This window comes from Ornithorhynchus anatinus, chromosome 1 (genome assembly GCF_004115215.2).
Source record: "Ornithorhynchus anatinus isolate Pmale09 chromosome 1, mOrnAna1.pri.v4, whole genome shotgun sequence".
Lineage (NCBI taxonomy): Eukaryota > Metazoa > Chordata > Mammalia > Monotremata > Ornithorhynchidae > Ornithorhynchus > Ornithorhynchus anatinus.
In genome coordinates, this window is record NC_041728.1 from 77,200,546 (window position 1) to 77,220,606 (window position 20,061).

General features: G+C 38.8%; 1 protein-coding gene across 5 annotated transcripts in view; it reads left to right on the forward strand.

Moving 5' to 3' along the window:
* PHF3 (PHD finger protein 3) overlaps positions 1 to 20,061 on the forward strand; it is a 79,070-nt gene that overhangs the window by 26,633 nt on the left and 32,376 nt on the right. For 4 of the 5 annotated variants that reach the window (XM_029060587.2, XM_029060810.2, XM_029060882.2 and 1 more), the window contains 5 exons: positions 2,154 to 2,306; positions 5,894 to 7,688; positions 11,989 to 12,075; positions 13,655 to 13,979; positions 18,351 to 18,534. In XM_029060587.2, the coding sequence (XP_028916420.1) occupies positions 2,154 to 2,306; positions 5,894 to 7,688; positions 11,989 to 12,075; positions 13,655 to 13,979; positions 18,351 to 18,534 (2,544 nt within the window). The remainder of the gene's footprint in view (positions 1 to 2,153; positions 2,307 to 5,893; positions 7,689 to 11,988; positions 12,076 to 13,654; positions 13,980 to 18,350; positions 18,535 to 20,061) is intronic. The other variant, XM_029060744.2, reaches the window with a different exon arrangement.

The following is a 20,061-nucleotide window of genomic DNA, read 5'->3' on the forward strand; positions in this document are numbered from 1 at the left end:
AAAGGCAAAGGAAGAGAAGAAAATTGATCTAAGAAGAAAAGGACAGTCATGGAATTTAGGATAGGAATAGAGGGGAGACGAGAGGAGAGAAAGTGAGCTGAGCAAGAGATAGAATTTTAGTCAGGAGAGAGAGGATTGTGAAGAGGAAGAATAAAATGAGCATTGTGAAGGTTTATTGAGAAGTATGAGAGTGGCACAAGAGAAACAGCAAGAGGGCACAAGAATTGTAGGGAAAGAGAGGAAATGAAGGAGAACAAGGGGCCAGGAGCTGCGGTGTGACATTTTTGGTGTATCTCTAAACTGAATGTGAGCTGGCAAAACTGGAAGTGGTTTGCCTGAGACTCATTTTCAGTTGGCAATATACTATTTTTCAGGTTCCCTGAGCCACTTGTTTCCCTTCCCACCCCTCATGCTCCTAGAAGTTCTAGGACGCTTCAAGTGAGGCTTGGCACAGTTCCAGTTTAGTGGTTCTCCAGTTTCTGCACTGGACTGATAGTAGATTGGGTTGATCTGGGTAGGAACTGTTTTCAGACAAGGACAAGGTTGTGTGAGTCATGGTAGTCTCTGCTTTTTTTGTCGTTACAGGGCTTTAATAGAGTGGGACATAAGGAAAAAGGGGTTCTGTAGAACTCTTTGTGGGCAGGGAATGTGTCTAGTCTTCAAAGTGCTTAGTACAGTGCTCTGCACACAATATGTTCTCACATACTATTGATTGAGGAAGAACATTAATGAAATGTAAACCAAGAGCAAGGCATGGAAAAATGAAAGAAACTGAAGAGCATTTTGTTCATGAAGAGCAAAAGTACATTGCTCTACCTAACCAAGTGGTGTGTATTTCTAATGAAGCCTTTTATTTAAAAAGAATACTAATGATATATGATGATGATATTAAGTAAAAGATCTGTAAAATTTCTTGCTCATGAGATTTTAAAATATGATTTTATAAAGAATAAGCAGATAAGTTAATGCAGACAGATATACTTAAAATGTAAAGAATGGATTTCCGGTTTTCTGGTTGTCTAAATATATTGATCCACAAAGCATTCTTTTTTTCTTTTTTTTTAAAAAGAGTTTACTAAAAATGTTGAAGTAGGAACCTTTTCTATCTTTGATCATCATTGTTAACATCATCATCATTATTTCCTGAGAGCCTTACTGTTAGTATCAAGCGGCTTGGGAGCATTCAATCAAAGTAGATGAAGTAGATGGTCCCCATGAAGTAGATGGTCCCCACGAAATAGCCTGTAAAGAGCTGTTTCATCCTACCTGGAGTAGAGCCTTTCACTAGAATCCTAGACTTTCATGGAGATAGGTAAAAAGAGAGGACTTCTATTTTCGTATTTCTTAATCCATTGCTGTTTATTCTACACTTCTGTCTAACCATTTAATATTTGCCCCAGTCAATCAGTGCTACTTAAAGAGCATTTCCTAGGCACTGGAGACATGGGGGTGAATATGAGTGGCCTCTAAATGACTGTTGTATTAGCTCCCATATGCTAGCCTGATTCCATTTTAGTTCTGAAGATGTCATTTCAGATCACGGATCGCTTATGGGCCAGGTTTCTTCTAGGTTGCCATTGTTTTTACAAGATGTTCTTCCCCTCAACTCTATTTATTGCCATTGTTCTTGTCTGTCCATCTCCCCCGATTAGACTGTAAGCCCGTCAAACGGCAGGGACTGTCTCTATCTGTTGCCGACTTGTTCATTCCAAGCGCTTAGTACAGTGCTCTGCACATAGTAAGCGCTCAATAAATACTATTGAATGAATGAATGAATCTAGAACTTCAGGTCTTTTTAGAGGGGTCTGAGGGCCGTGATTCTGGTTCTGGAATGGATCCAAATATTTGCTTCAGTTTAGATGGGATGGGAGATAATGTGGTGGGTCTTATGCCAATCCAGACTGGACCAGCACAGGCTGTAGCCCCAGAACTGCAGTATCCCCACACCTCTTCTGTGTTTTCTTACATGTCAGGCTTCAAGTATGGGGAGGAGATTTCAGAGGGAAAAGGTATTTACTAATGGGAAAAGTGTGGGCTTTTGGCAGTTTTTGGGAGTAGATCTCAGATTTCATGGCTTGCTAAAACTGTGCCACGTGTTGAATTTTTAACTCTACTATGGTTCTTTTTTTTCTTCGTTTTTCCTTTTTATTTAGTTGCAGGTCTCGATGATATTATGGATGAAGGAGTGGTAAAAGAAAGTGGTAATGATACCATCGATGAGGAAGAACTTATTTTACCGAATAGGGAGAGATTGGAAGAAACATCAGTCACATCGCCAAGAAAATCTCCTCGTTTAATGGCACAAGGTAATTTGCCCAAAGAGAAAACTCTATTAAGAAACGTTGTATTCCAGCTATTGGTTATATTTTTAGATTGTAACCTGCTGAGGAGAGAACTTGTTTTACTTTGACGTTCAGTTATAGGGACTGGCAGATTGTGCTTCAGTAGCAATTTTAGTGAATTTTATGTTTCATGACTCATTTACTGAACAATACTTTGGTACCATTCACATTTTTAATTATTAATTTTATGTAATTTGATTTTTTGGATTCAACATGCTAATTCAGATTTTTTTCAGGAAAGAGATAAATCCTTAATTGTTAATGAAAGAGGCGATTTGAAAATTGCTACTTTCAGTAAGCTACTAAATCACTTCTAGTCTGCGTAATTGCTGTATTGCAGGATAAATTGGTAATACCACCCCTATAAAGCACAAGGAATAAATTTCTTATGCTGTTAACATAATTTCCTAAACTGCGTAGAAGTGGGTATTCAACTATTTAAAGTCATTTTGAGCCCTGGTTCCCTACAGTTGTTATACTTTCCCTACTCTGAGAGAATCTGCAGAACTTCTTTTGAAAGATGCGAATATAGATAGTGAGCTCGTTGTGGGCAAGAAATGTCTGTTTATTGTTATATTTTATTCTCCCAGCTCTTCGTACATTGCTCTTTCACAGTAAGTGCTCAAATACAATTGAATGATTAAAGATTATAAGCCACATATTGGATTTACATTAAAATAGCACTTCTGAAGTTTGTGTATAAATATCTGTGCAGGCTGTCACCAGGGAGGAATACTAATTCACACTTAGGCTTAGATCATGTCAACCAGTACTCGATTACCTATGAGTTGATTATCCAGTTGTGGATATTAAAATTTCATGCTTTTTCCTTGCTCTGCCTTTTGGAGATTTCACTATTTTCTAAGCTCTGAGGGCATGTATAAGAAAAGTGAAGAAGTCAGTTTTTTTCTCTTTGCTAGAAATTATGGGAGGATGTTCACTTTGATGGGAAACAGCATGGCCTAGTGGATAAAGCATGGGCTTGGGAGCCAGAGGATCTGAGTTTGAATCCCAGCTCTGCCACATGCCTGCTATGTGACCTTAGGAAAGTCACTTTACTTCTCTGTACTTAAATTTTCAGTTTTCCCAGCAGCAAATTGGGGATTCAGTATCTCCCTCATACTTGACTGTGAACTCTAGGTGGGACAGGGACTGTATTCAGCCTGATTAATGTATAGCTACCCCAGTACTTAGAACAGTGTGTAACACAAAGTAAGCGCTTAACAAATACCATTGAAAAGAGACTAAAATGTGAATTGACTTTTTTATGGACTGTTCTCTTTTCTGGGCCCTCTGCCCCATTATTATTTGCATGTGAATTCAAAGGCATAACTGAGTATTTCTAATCACATGTAATGTAAACAATAACAACTTTTTTTGTGTTGTAGCCTGCTTTATCCGAAGTCCCAGTATAGTATTACTTCTACCTAAAAATAAAAGATGTATATGAAATAAATGCATTTATAAATCTTCATTTAGTGATAGTAAAGTCTGTAATTGTCTGGAGCATTACAACCTCAGACTTGGAGACTCCAAATTCCCTTACTTTGGAATCTTTTTTTTTTTTTAAATCATATTCCTGGACATTATTTGTCCTAACACTGATTTACTGGGTAGGAGTTTCTCATAATTCCTCAGGATACCCAAGCAGGACTGTTGGGAAACCACTGCAATAGACTGATCAGCCTGGTGCATTAGGTTGGCACAGGGGTGACTCTCCTTGAATAAAAGCTTTGCCAAGATCAGATTTCAAGAGGGACCTGAAGCAGCTCTGTAGTTGACAAACTCATTAGTGAAATAAGGATCCATCATTATATGCCAACAGTGAAGGAAAGATGGAGGGAGTGCCTTAAGGACAGGAACAGTGTTATTAACTCTGTTGAACTCTGCCAAGCATTTAGTATAATGCTCTGCTTAGAGTAGGCACTCAATAAATACCATTGATTGAGTTTAAATCACACACTGGCCATTTAAGGTGTACTTGCAAGCATGGAGTATGTGTGTGTGTGTGTTTCTGTGTGCATGTGTGCACACATTATACATTAGCATTGCATGCACAAACATATACTCAATCATTCATTCTTCCTCCCACTTCTCAACTTATTTTCTGGAAAACCTTCTCTGTATCCTGTTTGAAGAGATAAACCACAACAAATGAACCTTTAGGCAGAATGATCCCCTCTATATGTATTTCAAAGACTCTCTGTTGTTAATCCTTCCCCTCCTTAACAGTATTGTCCAAGATGCGAGCCCCAATTGGGATAAGAACTGTGTCCAACCTGATTTGCTTGTATCCACCTCAGCATATAATACAGTGCCTGGCACATAGTAAGTGCTTAACAAATAGCATAATTATTATTATCCAAGATCTTGGTCCTGACCTTCTTTTGATCTCTACTTTTTTGCCCTCCCAGTTCTCTGTTCCCCATATCTAGATTTGTCCTATTCACCCCATTGGTGGACATTAGTGTGTTGGTTGTAATTATAATTTGCTCTTACTGAAAATAACTGATGTTCTTGTAATAATAATAATGATGGTATTTGTTAAGCGCTTACTTTGTGTCACGCACTGTTCTAAGCACTGGGGTAGATATAAGGTTATTAGGTTGTCACATATGGGGCTCACAGTCTTAATCCCCATTCTACAGATGAGGTAATAAAGGCACAGAGAAATTAGGTGACGTGCCCCAAGTCACATAGACAAGTGGTAGAGCCAGGATTAGAACCCATGACCTCTGATTCCCAAGCCCGTGCTCTTTCCACTAAGTCACACTGCTTCTCTCTTGTAAAGATCCCTAACAGCTCCATCCTGACTCTTCACATATACATCTGAGAGTAAACCTAGAATGTATGCCAAGTTGATGTTGCAGATTAAGACATTCTTAAAGTTTAGAGTTACATGGGACACTTTAAGGCAAACGTGGTGTTTATTTGCTATGGTTTTAGTTACCATTTTCTCTGTGTTGACCTTGTGATATCCCTAACACTTTAGGTTAATGTATTTTAAAACATTCAATGTTAGATAATTGCTGTGCAGCATATTATATAGCTCTGGGACATGTACTGAACTGCGTATTTCTGAGGATTTCTAAGATGCGTTGATTTTTGCTGTTTGTTGAGCTTGTAAAATTCTAGGGTTTTTTCTTTCTGTTTGACTTTCCAGTGAATTTTCTTTTTGATTATGATATGTTTCAAATAATCTCTCTCCAAGGCAAGTAACAGTTTAGCTGAAGATTTCACTACTAGTGTATTTCCTTTGGGAGCAGAGGATTTTGTTGGCCAGATTAAATTCAGAGAATTACTATTTTAGAAAGCTTACTGTGTCTAAAAATATTGCTGGCAGAAATGAACTATGTTCAATTAGTAACTGATTGAACTGTTTTAAAATGTTTTTAATTTGTCGTTAGGTCAGGGGTAAATTGATCAAAACACAATCAAAATATTTAGAGAACTACACCACAGAAATTAGATTTTATGCTACAGTACAGCTATGCTTTGGAGTGAAACAGTCAAAAAAGAGTTATTTTTGTTTTGTTTTTTCCCTATGATAGAACAAGTACGAAGTTTACGACAAAGCACTATCGCCAAGCGGCCAAATGCAGCACCTTCGAGTAACGCAAAAAAAGCTGCTGTGAAGACTGTGCCTGCACAAAAAGCTGGAGCAAAACAGCCAGACAGGTGTCCAAATGAGGAGGAAGAAGTTAGTGCTCCACAGAAAACAGAGCCTCAGAAAGAAGTTAGGAGGAGTAGCCGACGAATTGGGCAAACTGAAGAAGTAACGGAAGGATCACTGGCTTCTTCAGGCCATTCAGCACTGACTACTGCTTCTGAATTAAAGGATGATGGAAAACAAGAAATTGAGAATTTGCGAGATAATCAGGGAGAAGTGGATATCACATCTCATGAATTAAGTAGTCCATCTACCTGTTCTGCAACTGAAGAAAGGAAAAATGAGGCTTTGTTGGGAATTGAAATTAAGAGCGGTAGCCCAAAGCTTTGTAAACTTGCACATAAAGAAAACAGTGAACCCAATGAACCTGAGGTTGACGAAATGAGCGTAAAAGGAAGTACTGGACATAGATCGGAGGAATTGGTAAAACCACCTGGAGGAGATGACCAAAGTAATATAGCTGGGGGAACGGCTGCTTCAGCTGATGATGATGCTTGTGCAGATTCAAATAAAATAGAAAGCAACCCTGAAGTTTTATCCAGTTCTATGGATGAGGTTATTGAATGTAATTCAGGATCGCAGACTACTGTGGAAGTTGCTGATAAAAACTTAGCATCACTTCAAGGACACAAAGTGGAACCTCTGGACTTACCTAAAGGGGCAGATTCAGATTTGTCTGACAAGCATTTGGATCCTATAGAACTTAATAATGTAGACATAAAGACCACAGATGCTATTGCTGCTGAGTCAGAGAGCAATATTTTAGGAAATAGTGTTCATGAACCTACTGACCAGAATCTGCAACAGGTTGATCCTGTTAAGAGGGGAAGCCATGAAATAAAACTCCAGGATGATGTAAACAGGCAGTCAAGTGGTGCTTCTTCTGCATTAGGTTCTAAGAATGTAAAATCCAAAAATATTAAACTAATGCAACAGTCTAAGCGAGATATAGCCATAGGTTCTCGGAAAAAAATAGTTACAGTAAAAGAAGTCACGCATAGCAAAACTAGGCCTAGTGTTAAACATATTTCAGGTGTTCACAAAGAAACTTCAGTAAATTTGAAAAGGAATGCTGATGAACAAGGATGTCAGCAAGCTTTTCATAAACCAGTTAAAGTGAGAAAAAAACACGGTGATAAAGATGTGAAGTCACATAGCTGTGGCCCAGGGATCAAATCTTTGAAAAGTCAGAGTTCTACAGTGTTAAAAAAGGGACAGCAGACTCAAAATCCGGTTCTGACGCAGAAACCCTTAACTCACTCTCTGGGTGACAAAGCTCATGCCCACCTGAGTTGCTCTAAAGACCTTCAACAACCAACTTCTGCACATTTACCACATTCCAGTCAGAAACAAGGCCACAAACAGCCACAGCAGCAAGGGACTGCATCAAGGGTAAATAGTCACATAAAAGAGGAGATGGAATTGAAAGATTCTCTAGGTTTAGAACACTTAAAGGAGGATGACAAACTGAAACTTAAAAAAACTGAGAAGAATGTTCAACCCCGCCAAAGAAGAAGTAGCAAAAGTTTATCTCTGGATGAGCCGCCCTTATTCATTCCAGATAATATTGCTTCTGTAAAACGGGAAGGCTCAGAACATGTGTCCTCATGTGAAAGCAAATATGTTTGGGCTCCAAGCAAGCAGTGTGGCTTTTGCAAAAAACCACATGGCAACAGGTGTGTGTGTGGAGGGGGTGTATTCTGTCCAATTGTCAAAAAATTGTTTTTGGAATCAATGACTGAGAAAGGTAATTCATTACATTGTGTAAAACAAAAATTCTTACCTGAAAGGCAAGGCAGAGAATGTTCTTACTAGAAGTCCTGGAAATACAATAAAAGACTGGATTTTTGATTGGAATTTCATATTCTTATTCCACTTAAAAAGTGCATATGAGCTGAATCAGTTTGCATTCATCATTATCAGCTTTCAGGAGGATTAGTATTAGTTGGAAAATTCCTTTTTAGGGCATACTCCCTCCTCCCCCCCCAAAAAAAAAGAGAAAGAGAATTAACAGATCAACCTGGATGTTATCCAATTCCTGTTGCTTTGCGTTTCATATATAACATTCATATTGGAGGCCAAGGATATTTTGAAGCTCTGGCACGTTTTTCAGGAGGTTTTGTGAAGTGGAAAAATAATTACTGACTTTGTGCTTTTCACAAAGTCTAAACTTGAAAGTTTGAAATAAAACATTTCTCTGAAGTTGGAAACTTAAAATGTTTTAGAATGATTTCTCATTTTTTTTTTAATGGAAGACTGTAATGGTAGTTTTTCCTGAAAATCTGTTGTGTTTTATCTGATTTGTCTTCATCTTCTAAAGAATAGTAAGTTTGGTGGAGGACACAATACTCTATACATTTATCAATAGTGAGAACGGTAATTTCTTTTCCTTGATTCACTGTCCCATTGTGCATGACAATGTCAGAGTCAAAAATTGTTATTTGTGATAAATAAGATATAGAGATGAAGTGAACCTTCAAGCTACCAGACCGTACTCAAAAAAGTTTTATTTGCATTCTTTTCAATATTGTATATAATAGAATGGATATGTTAGGCTATGTTACTAGCATATCCTAATTGAAATTCTACAAGAAAATTTGGGGGAATCATATATGCTGATCTTTTATTTTTCCAAATTATTCAGGAGCTAAACCTCTTCAGGACAAAAATAACATGGTTATAGAACTAATTTTTGTTTAGTGTGACATTTGTTTTTAGCTTAAGCAGAACTACCTAGGCGTGCAAAATTGAGCCTGAAGATTTTTTTGTTGTTGTTATTGTTTTTTGCTTATTGAGTGACAAAATTGTCAACATAATTTTAGAAAGACATTTTTATGAGGTTGTTTCCCAAACACCTTTTGTTTCAAGTATTATTTTAAAACTCAAAATGCCACCCATATTATACTCTTCTGGCAAACCGGATAATTACAATGTGGTACACCTACACAGAAGAAAAAAATCAATTTAAACTGGAACACCCAAGTTTGTAGAATAGTATTGTTAAAGAATCAGTTTAGACTGAGTGTGCACAGTAGGAAGACATGATACTTATCTTTCAAGTAGGTCTATCCAGTTTACATCTTCAGGTCTTTTCTTTTGTGCAAGTTTTGCTCCAGCAATATGTAGATATTTTTTGGGTAGTCATTGGCCTATCTCAACTGGGCACTTTACTTCTAATGTATGTTCATCAACTTAAAGATTAGATCTGTACAGTACTTCATGTAGCTAAACGTCAACTTTAGAAGCGTATTTTTTAAACTATATATTTTAATTTCTTGAATATATGGCTTAATGTAAAGGGCATATGATTAGAAATCTGGAGGCCCAGGTTCTAATCCCATCTCCACCACTTGCCTGCTGTGTAACCTTGATCAAAGCACTTACCTTAGTTGCTTCGTCTGTAAAAATGAAGATTAAAATCTGTTTTCCCTGCCCTGTACTTAAACTGTGAGCCCCGTGTGGGATAGGGACTGTGTCCAATCTGATTATTTTGTATCTACCCCAGTAATTAGCACAGTGCTGCCACAAAGTAAATGCATAACAAATACCACAGGTGTTAATGATTTGAACAATGGCACTTTAACTTGTATAAAGAAGACTCTTTCCACAGTGTTGGGCACCACAATAATATATGCACTGTATATTTGATTAGCATCAAATTATTAACATGTATGCATGTTAGTATATTAACATACATGTTAATGGATTTTAATAAGAATATATCCAACTGGATTTTCGTCTTTATTTTTCACCTGTAATGCTACTCCTTTTCTGTATTACAAGTGCTTCAGGTGTGGACCACAGTCACCTGCCATTAAACAGACCTCCCCTAAAGACATTGATTTTAACAGTGCACTGTGATAAGATAAGAATCTGATGCACATCCTCTACTATGGGATGATGGAATATCTCCTGTCATCATGCTGTCCCAGGCTGACCAGTGGAAGAAGCAATAGTTGTCATTTTTTCCAGATTTGCTTTTTACTTAAAATATATATTTTCAACATTTTTGTATTTAAATGTTCAGGCTGACTCTAAACCACTAGTTTGCTGTTTTAAGACTTGGAAAAATGTGAAACCGGAGTCTCATAATTGATGCACTAGATCTTTCTTAATGTAACATGTTTAGCTTCTGAGCTTTATTTCTCCTCATCCAGTCTTAAAATATGGTCACATTTCTGTCTCTTGAAAATCAGTGGCTTCGTACAGTGAAACTTGATACAAGTATTCTAAAAGCTCTACAAATTTAGATTTCGGCTAATTCTACAAGGGAGATGCCTCACTGCTTTCACTCATGTTGATGCTCTCCCTAATTTTCTTCATTTTCCTGGCAACTACAGAAGATGCGTACATTGGATTACATTCAGAATACACTTTTCAAGAAAATGAATTTACATTGTGATGCCCAAGCATCCCTTTACCCCTCTTCCTGTCATTCTGAATAGTATTAGGAGATCTCTACTGCTATAATGTAAACTTTGAAAATTGTTCTGGATCCTCTGCTTATTCCTTTCTTTACAACAAACACCAGATCAGATTAAAGGTTTCCAAGGGATAATTCATTACACAAAGTTCATTCACATAAATGAGACTCTTCATTTTGGGATGTATGGACCATAACCACATGCTGCTGCTTAATATCATTCCCTCAGGAACCATGAAGAAATGATAACAGTGTTCTCCTTCCACACTTACAGAACTTGTAATTTGTACACTCAGGATGTTTCCTCCTATACAAACTAGTAACTGTTAGTCTGCTGCTGCAGAAAGCTAGCATTTCCTTGGAAATATACCCATCAGCTCTCTCACCTCTGCTATAATTCAAATTCCTAAACTACATGGGCAAGGAACATATCTGCTAATTCTGCTGTACACTATAACATGTTTAGCACAGTTCTCTGCACATAGTAAGCACTCAATAAATATGATTGGTTGATTGACTTCAAAATATCTTGCACCTAAAATTATTCCACTTCTAAGGAATAGCAAATACCCAGAGAAGCACTTTACTTATAATCCTACAATCTACACAATGAAGCCTTCATTTTAAAAAATACCATCATCTCCCAACCAGTGGCAAATTATATCCAATGTGATTTGCTCTGTTTCATCTCCTTCCTGGTGTTGGCTATGTGCCAGATGCTAATATCAGTCACTTTATTTAAGAATTCAAGCAAAAAGTGGAGAAAAGAGAAATTGAAACATTTGTTGCCCTTCAGTTTCTGTGAAGGAAAAAAAAAACCAGCCCTGAAACATGATTTGGATTATCTGTTGTATTTCTAGGTTTAAAAAAACTCCCAACTAATTAATGTGTACAGCACTGTAGTAGAAGTAGTAATAGTATTTATTAAGTGCTTATCCTGTAGTAATTCCTTGGGGTCACCTTTAGAAGGTAGTTTTCATAAACACTTTCCAAAGCTATTCAAGTTCCCTCTCCAAATAGAACCTTTGACCCAGTTCTCAGTTTAAATACTCTGGGTCTTAATGTAGTAGAATCTGGAGTATCCTAAAGCAGGTTAGGTAAATCCAGCTATTAGGTTTGACAGCATCAGATTCTTACTGATGCTGGTTATTCATAAGAGCATTTCTATAATTGGAAAAGAAGCCTGGAGCACAAACGCTTCCTTGAGTTATATGGTTATGGAAAAAAATAATGGTGCTCATTACTCATTAAATTCGATATTACTTTGAATCACCCTACTAATTGCCATCATATACCCTTTGGGAGGGTCATAATGGTTATTTAAATAAAATAAATATGTATAGGCAATGGGGATTGGTGGGAATATAAAAAAACAATTTTGGAGCATGACATGCTGATAAGACTTTTTCATGCTTCCTATGCTATAAAGGGAAGCATAGTCTTACTACCTTAATTTCTATGCTAATTTCAATAGTAATGGATTTTAGTGGACTGAATAAGGATTAGGGAAAAAGGCAACATTTTACTTTAGCCTCTGTTTTTCCTCATTTTAGGAATAAAATGAAAACTGACCTGAAAACCATGAAAGTTCTTAAGGATGTACTATTGCACAAGTGGTTCCAGTCAACACATGAACCAAAGTATGCATTTTCTGGCACTTTGGCAATGCAACCTCCTCTGGAGAAAAAGGCCCAGCAATGGTGAATTAGCACATGGTAGATTTTGAAAGTCCAGGCCTTAGAAATATGTGCTTACTGCAGAATGTGCAGAGACAAGTATAAGGAATATTATAGCACATTTTAAGGTCACCACTTCTAAAAACACAGTAGTTTACAACAGAACAATGGCAGGTAGATGTTAAGTCAAAGAAAAAAGTCATTCTAGAGTAGTATGTCACCTCTTATCAAGGAGTCGGCAGGTCTCAAAACTTTAATACCCTTTTTTGCTACAAAGGGAAGAATATCTAGGCCAATTGATAACTTACTCATTCCAATAATTGGGTAGTGCTAGTTGTCCTGGGGTCTAATTTTTATTGTTGGGATAATAAAGAGGATGCCTATTTGGAAGGATATTTGTAAGACAATCTTTAACCTCAAAAACAAATCTACAAAGCATAAACCAGTTTTGAACACAACCCCATGGCATTTTGATCTGTTGTGCGGTAACGTGAAGGCTTAGTTTTTTGCCATTTTATTTTGAAGAGGAAAAAAAGATGGTGTTGACTTCCAATTCCATTTAACAAAATCTAGAACTGTATTAAAAAGGAGCCTTGGTATTTTTCTTTAGTAGATGTGCAAATGATTTAAGGACCATCTCCCTAAAGATACATACATGGATTAGGCAACTGAGTGCATACTTCAAAATTTTCCTCAAAAGTAATTCTTGAGTATTTTCTGTTGAGGAAACATGACAAGATATAGTCTACTAGAAAGTTAATCTGTACTTTGCATAGTTCGGTATGCTGTGGCTGTTGCTACTTCCTCATAACACACTGCATAGGAACATTTCCTAGGAAAAAAATGATTTATTTTTTTTTGGTCAGTGTAAATCAGTGCCTATTTTGAAAGCTAGCTCAATTTTAGCAGGTTTTCAGTCAGTAAAGGGAACACAGATTTTTCAAACTTCATTGAAAATAAATCTGTTTATGAAAACTTCTCATCGAATAGGGAAAACAGAATAGCTACAAATTTTCTAAATCATTCAGAACATTCAAAGGTTATCTTTAGATTGAAGTAGTGCAGTAGAACCAACTAAATAATACAAGCAATAACAATAGAAGCTTTCTTGACAATGGTAGCCATGCTTACCTCTGAAACTTTGAATGACACAGACGGATAGTAGAACCCAACACCAGTAATTGTTTGGAAACCTAATTGTTGGGTACTACTGAATTTTCTTTCAATTTAAAAAAAAGATATGAATTCTAAGTATTTGAAGCATTCTTTCACTAAGGATTTAGTGTCAACCTAATTCTGTCTGTTTTTCTTTCAAGCCTGGCTTCGCCTCTTTATACTTTTTTATATTCACCTTTAGAGAAGAATTATTTCTGAGCTATTTTGGAGTTTTCAGGGAGTTGAGTCTAAAGCGAAGCTGAAATCGTGTATAAAGCATTGGAAACAATGAGATATTAAGTTTTAATATATGCATTTGTTTGAAACTTTGCTCTTTGGGAAAATAACAAAACCTATATCTAAAATGATTCTTTTATCTTATTTTCAGGTTTATGGTTGGTTGTGGAAGATGCGATGACTGGTTTCATGGAGACTGTGTTGGATTAAGTCTTTCTCAAGCACAGCAAATGGGAGAAGAAGATAAGGAGTATGTATGTGTGAAATGTTGTGCTGAAGAAGACAAGAAGAGTGAACCTACTGAACCAGATATTTTGGAAAATCAGGCTAAAGTTGAAGGTCAAAGAGAAAAAATAATGGAATTTGAAAAGCCTGGACTATCAAAACAAGTTACTACCAATATTTCAGGAGTGGTAAGTGAAAAGACAAAGCAGGCGGATGATGCAGTGAAGCACAAAGTCAAAATTTTAAGACGGGTGAGATTCTTCTTATTTTTTAAACATTCTTTTAGAAACCTGCCATATACAAGAGTTGTTACCATAACAATGTATTTTAGGCTAAAATGGGATTTATACTTGCAGTTGAAGTTGAGCCTTGTAGGAATTTTAAGCTTTGGATTATTTTTATAATGATAATTGTGTATTTTTTTAAGTGCTTACTATGTGCCAGGGACTGTACTAAGTGTTGGTGTGCAGAAAAGCAAATCGGGTTAGTCACAATCCCTGTCCCATGTGGGGCTCACAGTTTCAATCCCCATTTTACAGATGAGGTAACTGAAGCACAGAGAAGTGAAGTGACTTCCCCAAGGTCATATGGTAGACAAGTGGCAGAGCTGGGATTAGAACCCATGACCATCTGATTCCCAGGCCTATGCTCTAGCCATTACACCACATTTAATCAAAGATATTCACTGAGTTCTTACTCAGGTTAGAATACTTTGCTAAGCACTTAGGAAGGTAATAATAATGATATTATTATTGATATTAGTATTATGATAATAATGGTAATAATGGTTGTGGTATTAGAAAGTGCTTACTATAAATAATATTGGTATTTGTTAAGCGCTTACTAAGTGCAGAGCACCGTTCTAAGCGCTGGGGTAGATGCTCACAGTTTTATTCCCCATTTTACATATGAGGTAACTGAGGCACAGAGAAGTTAAGTGACTTGCCCAGTCACACAGCTGACAAGTGGCAGAGCCGGGATTCGAACCCATGACCTCTGACTCCCGAGCCCAGGCTCTTTCCACTGAGCCACACTAGTATGTGCCAAGCACTGTAGTAAGTGCTAGGATTGATACAGTATAAGCAAATTATTTACAGTCCCTGACCTATATGGGGCTCACAGTCTAAGGGAGAGGGAGAACAGATATTTAATCCCCATTTTTACAGATGAGGAAACCGAAACACATAAATTAGGTAATTCGCCCAAGGTTACACAGCATTCAGGTGACAGAACTGGGATTAAGACCCTGGTCTCCTGACTCCTAGGCCCTTTCATTCAGTCGTATTTATTGAGCGTTTTCTGCGTGCAGGGCACTGTGCTAAGTGGGAAAGTACAATACAGAAATAAACAGTGACATTCCCTGCTCACAACGAGCTCACAGTCTAGAGTGGGGGAGGCAGACATCATTACAAATAAATAAAATTACATAAATAAGTGCTTTGGAGCTGGGATGGGGGAAGAGCAAGTGGAGCAAGTAAGGGAGAGGCAGAAGGAATTGGGAGATAAGGAAAAGTGGGGCTTAGCCTGGGAAGGCCTCTTGGAGGAGATGTGCCTTCAATAAGGCTTTGAAGTGGGGAGAGTGGTTGTCTGTTGGGTTAGAGGAGGGAGAGCATTCCAGGCCAGAGGCAGATTGTATGCCAGGGGTCGGCGGCGAGACAGGCGAGATGGAGACATATTTGGATGGTTAGCACTAGAGGAACGAAGTGTGCAGGCTTGGTTGTAGTAGGAGAGAAGTAAGGTGCAGTAGGAGGGGGCTAGGTGATGAAGTGCTTAAAATAATAATATTAATGATGATGGTATTTGTTAAGTGCTTACTAAGTGCCAAGCACTCTTCTAAGCGCTGGGGTAGATACAGGGTAATCAGGTTGTCTCATGTGGGGCCCCCAGTCTTAATCCCCATTTTACAGATGAGGTAACTGAGGCACAGAGAAGTTGTGACTTGCCCAAAATCACACATCTAATAAGTGGCAGAGCTGGGATTAGAACCCACGATGTCCGACTCCCAAGCCCTTGCTCTTTCCACTAGACCACGCTTCTTCTGGAGAGGAGTTTTTGTTTGATGCGAAGGTATATGGGAAACCACTGGAGTTTTTTGAGGAGGGGTGACGTGTTGAGAACGTTTTTGTAGAAAAATGATCTAGGCAGCAGAGTGAAGTATGTACTGGAGTGGGGAGAGGCAGGAGGCTGGTAGGTCAGCAAGGAGACTGGTGAAGTAATCCAGGCAGGATAGGATAAGTGATTGTATTAATGTGTTAGCAGTTTGGATGGATAGAAAGGGTGGATTTTAGTGTTGATGTGAAGGTGAGACCTACAGGATTTAGTATGTAAGCTGAATGAGAGAGAGGAATCGAAGATAATACCAAGATTAAGGTCTTGTGAGACGGGAAGGATGGTGGTGCCGTCTGCAGTGATGAGAAAGTCAGGGAGAGGACAGGGAAGATAAGGAGCTCTGTTTTGGAAATGTTAAGTTTGAAGTGACAGGAGGACATCCAAGTGAAGATGACTTGAAGGCAGGAGGAAGTGTGAGATTGGCAGGGGGAGAAAGATCAGGGATGGAGTTATACATTTGGGTATTCATTCATTCAGTAGTATTTATTGAGCGCTTACTATATGCAAAGCACTGTACTATGTGCTTGGAATGTACAAATCGGTAACAGAGACAGTCCCTGCCCTTTGACGGGCTTACAGTCTAATCGGGGGAGACAGACAGACAAGAACAATGGCAATAAATAGAATCAAGGGGAAGAACATCTCATTAAAACAATAACAAATAAATAGAATCAAGGTGATGTGCATCTTATTAACAAAATAAATAGGGTGAAGATATATACAGTTGAGCGGACAAGTACAATGCTGAGGGGAGAGGAAGGGAAAGGGGAGGAGCAGAGGGAAAGGGGAGAGAAGAGGGTTTAGCTGCGGAGAGGTGAAGGTGGGGGTAGAGGGAGCAGAGGGAAAAGGGGAGCTCAGTCTGGGAAGGCCTCTTGGAGGAGGTGAGCTTTAAGTAGGGTTTTGAAGAGGGGAAGAGAATTAGTTTGGCGGAGGTGAGGAGGGAGGGCGTTCCAGGCCCGCGGGAGGACGTGGCCCGGGGTTGATGGCGGGATAGGCGAGAATGGGGGATGGTGAGGAGGTGGGCGGCGGAGGAGCGGAGCATGCAGAGTGGGCAGTAGAAAGAAGGGAGGAGGGGTAGGAGGGGGCAAGGTGATGGAGAACCTCATCTGCACAGAGATGGTATTTGAAGCCATGGGAGCGAATGAGTTCTCCCAGCGAGTGGATATAGATGGAGAATAGAAGGGTACCCAGAACTTAACCTTGAGGGAACCCCACAGTTAGGGGGAGAGAGGCAGAGGAGGAGCCTGCAAGTGGTTGTAGATGGAGAATAGAAGGGGACCCAGAACTGAACCTTGAGGGAATCCCACAGTTAGAAGAGAGAGGCAGAGGAGGAGCCCGCAAATGAGACTGAGAATGAACAACCAGGGAAATGAGGAGAACCAAGGAGAGGACAGAGTCAGTGAAGCGGCGTGGCTCAGTGGAAAGGGCACGGGCTTTGGAGTCAGAGGTCATGGGTTCAAATCCCGGTTCGGCCACTTGTCAGCTGTGTGACTTTGGCCAAGTCACTTAACTTCTCGATGCCTCAGTTACCTCATCTGTAAAATGGGGATTAAGACTGTGAGCCCCACGTGGGACAACCTGATTCCCCTGTGTCTACCCCAGCGCTTAGAACAGTGCTGGGCACATAGTAAGCGCTTAACAAATACCAACATTATCATTATTATTGAAGCCAAAGTTGGAGGTCAAGGAGGAGTAGGATGGAGTAGAGGCTGTTGGATTTGGCAAGAAGGAGGTCATAGATGAACTATGAGAGAGTGGTTTCTGTGGAGTGCAGGGGATGGAAGCCAGATTGCAGGGGGTCAAAGAGAATTGGAGGAGAGGCATTTGAGGCAGAGTGTGTAGACAACTAGCTGAAGGAGTTTGGAGAGAAATGGGGCCCTCTATGATTCCCAGAACTTTTCTGATACCGTCTTGACAAAAATCCATTAAAAGTAATTCATTCCCAAACTTCTATTTTTGTCCTTACAGGAATGTTTAAAAGTGTCCAGAGGTTATATTGGGATATAGCCATCCCTCTTTTTTCACATGTTTCAGCCACTTAAATCCTTTGTGCCCAAATTACCCCCCAGGCTTATTGAGGTTATTGCAGTTTTTATTATTATTAACATTATAATAAGTGCTTACTGCATGCTGAGCACTGAACTCAGGCCTGAGGAAGATACAAGATAAGGTCAGACACAGTCCCTGTCCCACATGGGGCTCACAGTCTGAGTAGGAGGGAGTGGGATTTATTTTTATCAGTATTTACATGTTCAGAGTTTCAGTGAATACACATACACATACACTGTTTTCAGAATAACAAGTCCTGTGGATATAACTTTGATAATTTAGTTATATGACCCAGAAAAATGTTCAGTGATTTATATTGGTGTAAGAATGAAATAGGTTCAATTTTAAAGAATGGTTTATATCATTTAAAAGTGGTAAAACAGATGCTTTTTAGTTTTTCATATTATATATTTAAATTTGGGACATGGTTAAATTTTAAGAATCATTTTGATTCTTTTTTTCAGGAATCTAGTGATAGCAGAAATTCACCAGAAAGTAGAGATTCTGAGATAAAGAAATGGCAGCTGGCACCTTTACGGAAAATGGGTCAACCAGCTTTACCTCGAAGAGCCTCAGATGAGAAAAATGAAAAGGCAACAAAAGAATCTCCAACTGGCTGTTGTACAGGAGAGAAATCTACAAAATCAGGTATCTGAGGTTTTGTTTTATAAGATAGGTTCAGTGATGTGGCCCACCTAGAACAGTCATGTTTTTTGATGCCAAAATGATGGTAACAGACAAAGGTGATGTTTTGGAATATACCTAGAGTCCTTCTTCAGTGATGTCTCAAGAATCAGTGTCAGCTGGTATTCCTGACTCAGAAACTGCAGTGCAACCTCCCCTTTCCTTCCCTTCCCTTTCAACTCCAACTCTTTTTCCTGCTGCTTCTCCTGGGTGATCCCAGGACAACCCGGGAGCAGAGGCCAGCTAATGGTTTCAGAATGTACAGGATTGTCCAAATTGGGAAAGATGCTGAAAAATAGATTGAGACATGCTGCCTTTGCTTGTACCTTTTTCCTTAGTGAGGGAGACAGCGGAGTTTTATTTAACGAAACCAGGTTGTAGCAAACCTTACCCAAAGGGAATCTCCTCAGTTCAAGTGGGAGTTATTACAAAGGTCCAAAGTCTGAATTGCAAATTCTTCCATGCCCTTAGCAGATAAAATAATCTACATTTCTTAGAAGTACTCAAATATGGCACACCTGAAAGGCAGTCAGGCAGAGCAAGTCAGAGGACCCAATCTTACAAAAAAATTTCCCTGCCTCAAATTGCCATATTAAACCAATTCCGTCTGGATGAAAATGAGGCTATGAACCTCTTTGTGTAACTTAAAAATGTGAGTACTTAAATAGTTTTTTCCCCCCAGTTTGTTTTGGTCTATTTGAAATTGGCCAGTATTTTGAGGCATCTTGAAGTAAGTGGCCTAGAGATTAAAGCATGGGCTTGGGAATCAGATGACCTGGGTTTTAATGCTGGCTATACCACTTGCCTGCTGTATGTCTTTGGCCAAGTCACTTAACTTCTCTGTGCCTCAGTCTCAATTGTAAAATGGATATTCAGTACCTGTTCTCCCTCCTACTTAGACTGTGAGTCCCAGGTGGGACAGGGACTCTATCTGGCCTGATCAATTTGTATCTACCCTAGCTCTTAGAACAGTGCTTGATACATAGTAAATGTTGAACGAATACCATAAAAAAGCTTTTATAAGTTTTCAGATTTTTTTTTACATTAAAGTTTTGATGTAATATAAAAATCTGGTTAGACATTGATGTTTGACATTGTAGATGAAAAACCTATTGATAGGAGTATTCTCCAAGAAGAAACATAGATTGGAATAGAATAACAATAATAATTATTATTATGGTATTTGTTAAGTGTTTACTAATGGCAAAGCACTGTTCTAAGCGATGGGGTAGATACAAGGTAATCAGGTTGTCCCACGTGGGGCTCACAGTCTTAATCCCCATTTTACAGATGAGGTGACTGAGGCACAGAGAACTTAAGTGACTTGCCTAAGATCGTACAACAGACAAGTGGCAGGGCTAGGATTAGAACCCACGTCCTCTGACTCCACAGCCCATGCTCTTTGCACTATGCCATGCTGCTTCTCTGCTTCACGTGGTAGAAGGACATGAAAATCAGTCTTTCATATACGTTACCTTTCTAGGAATTATT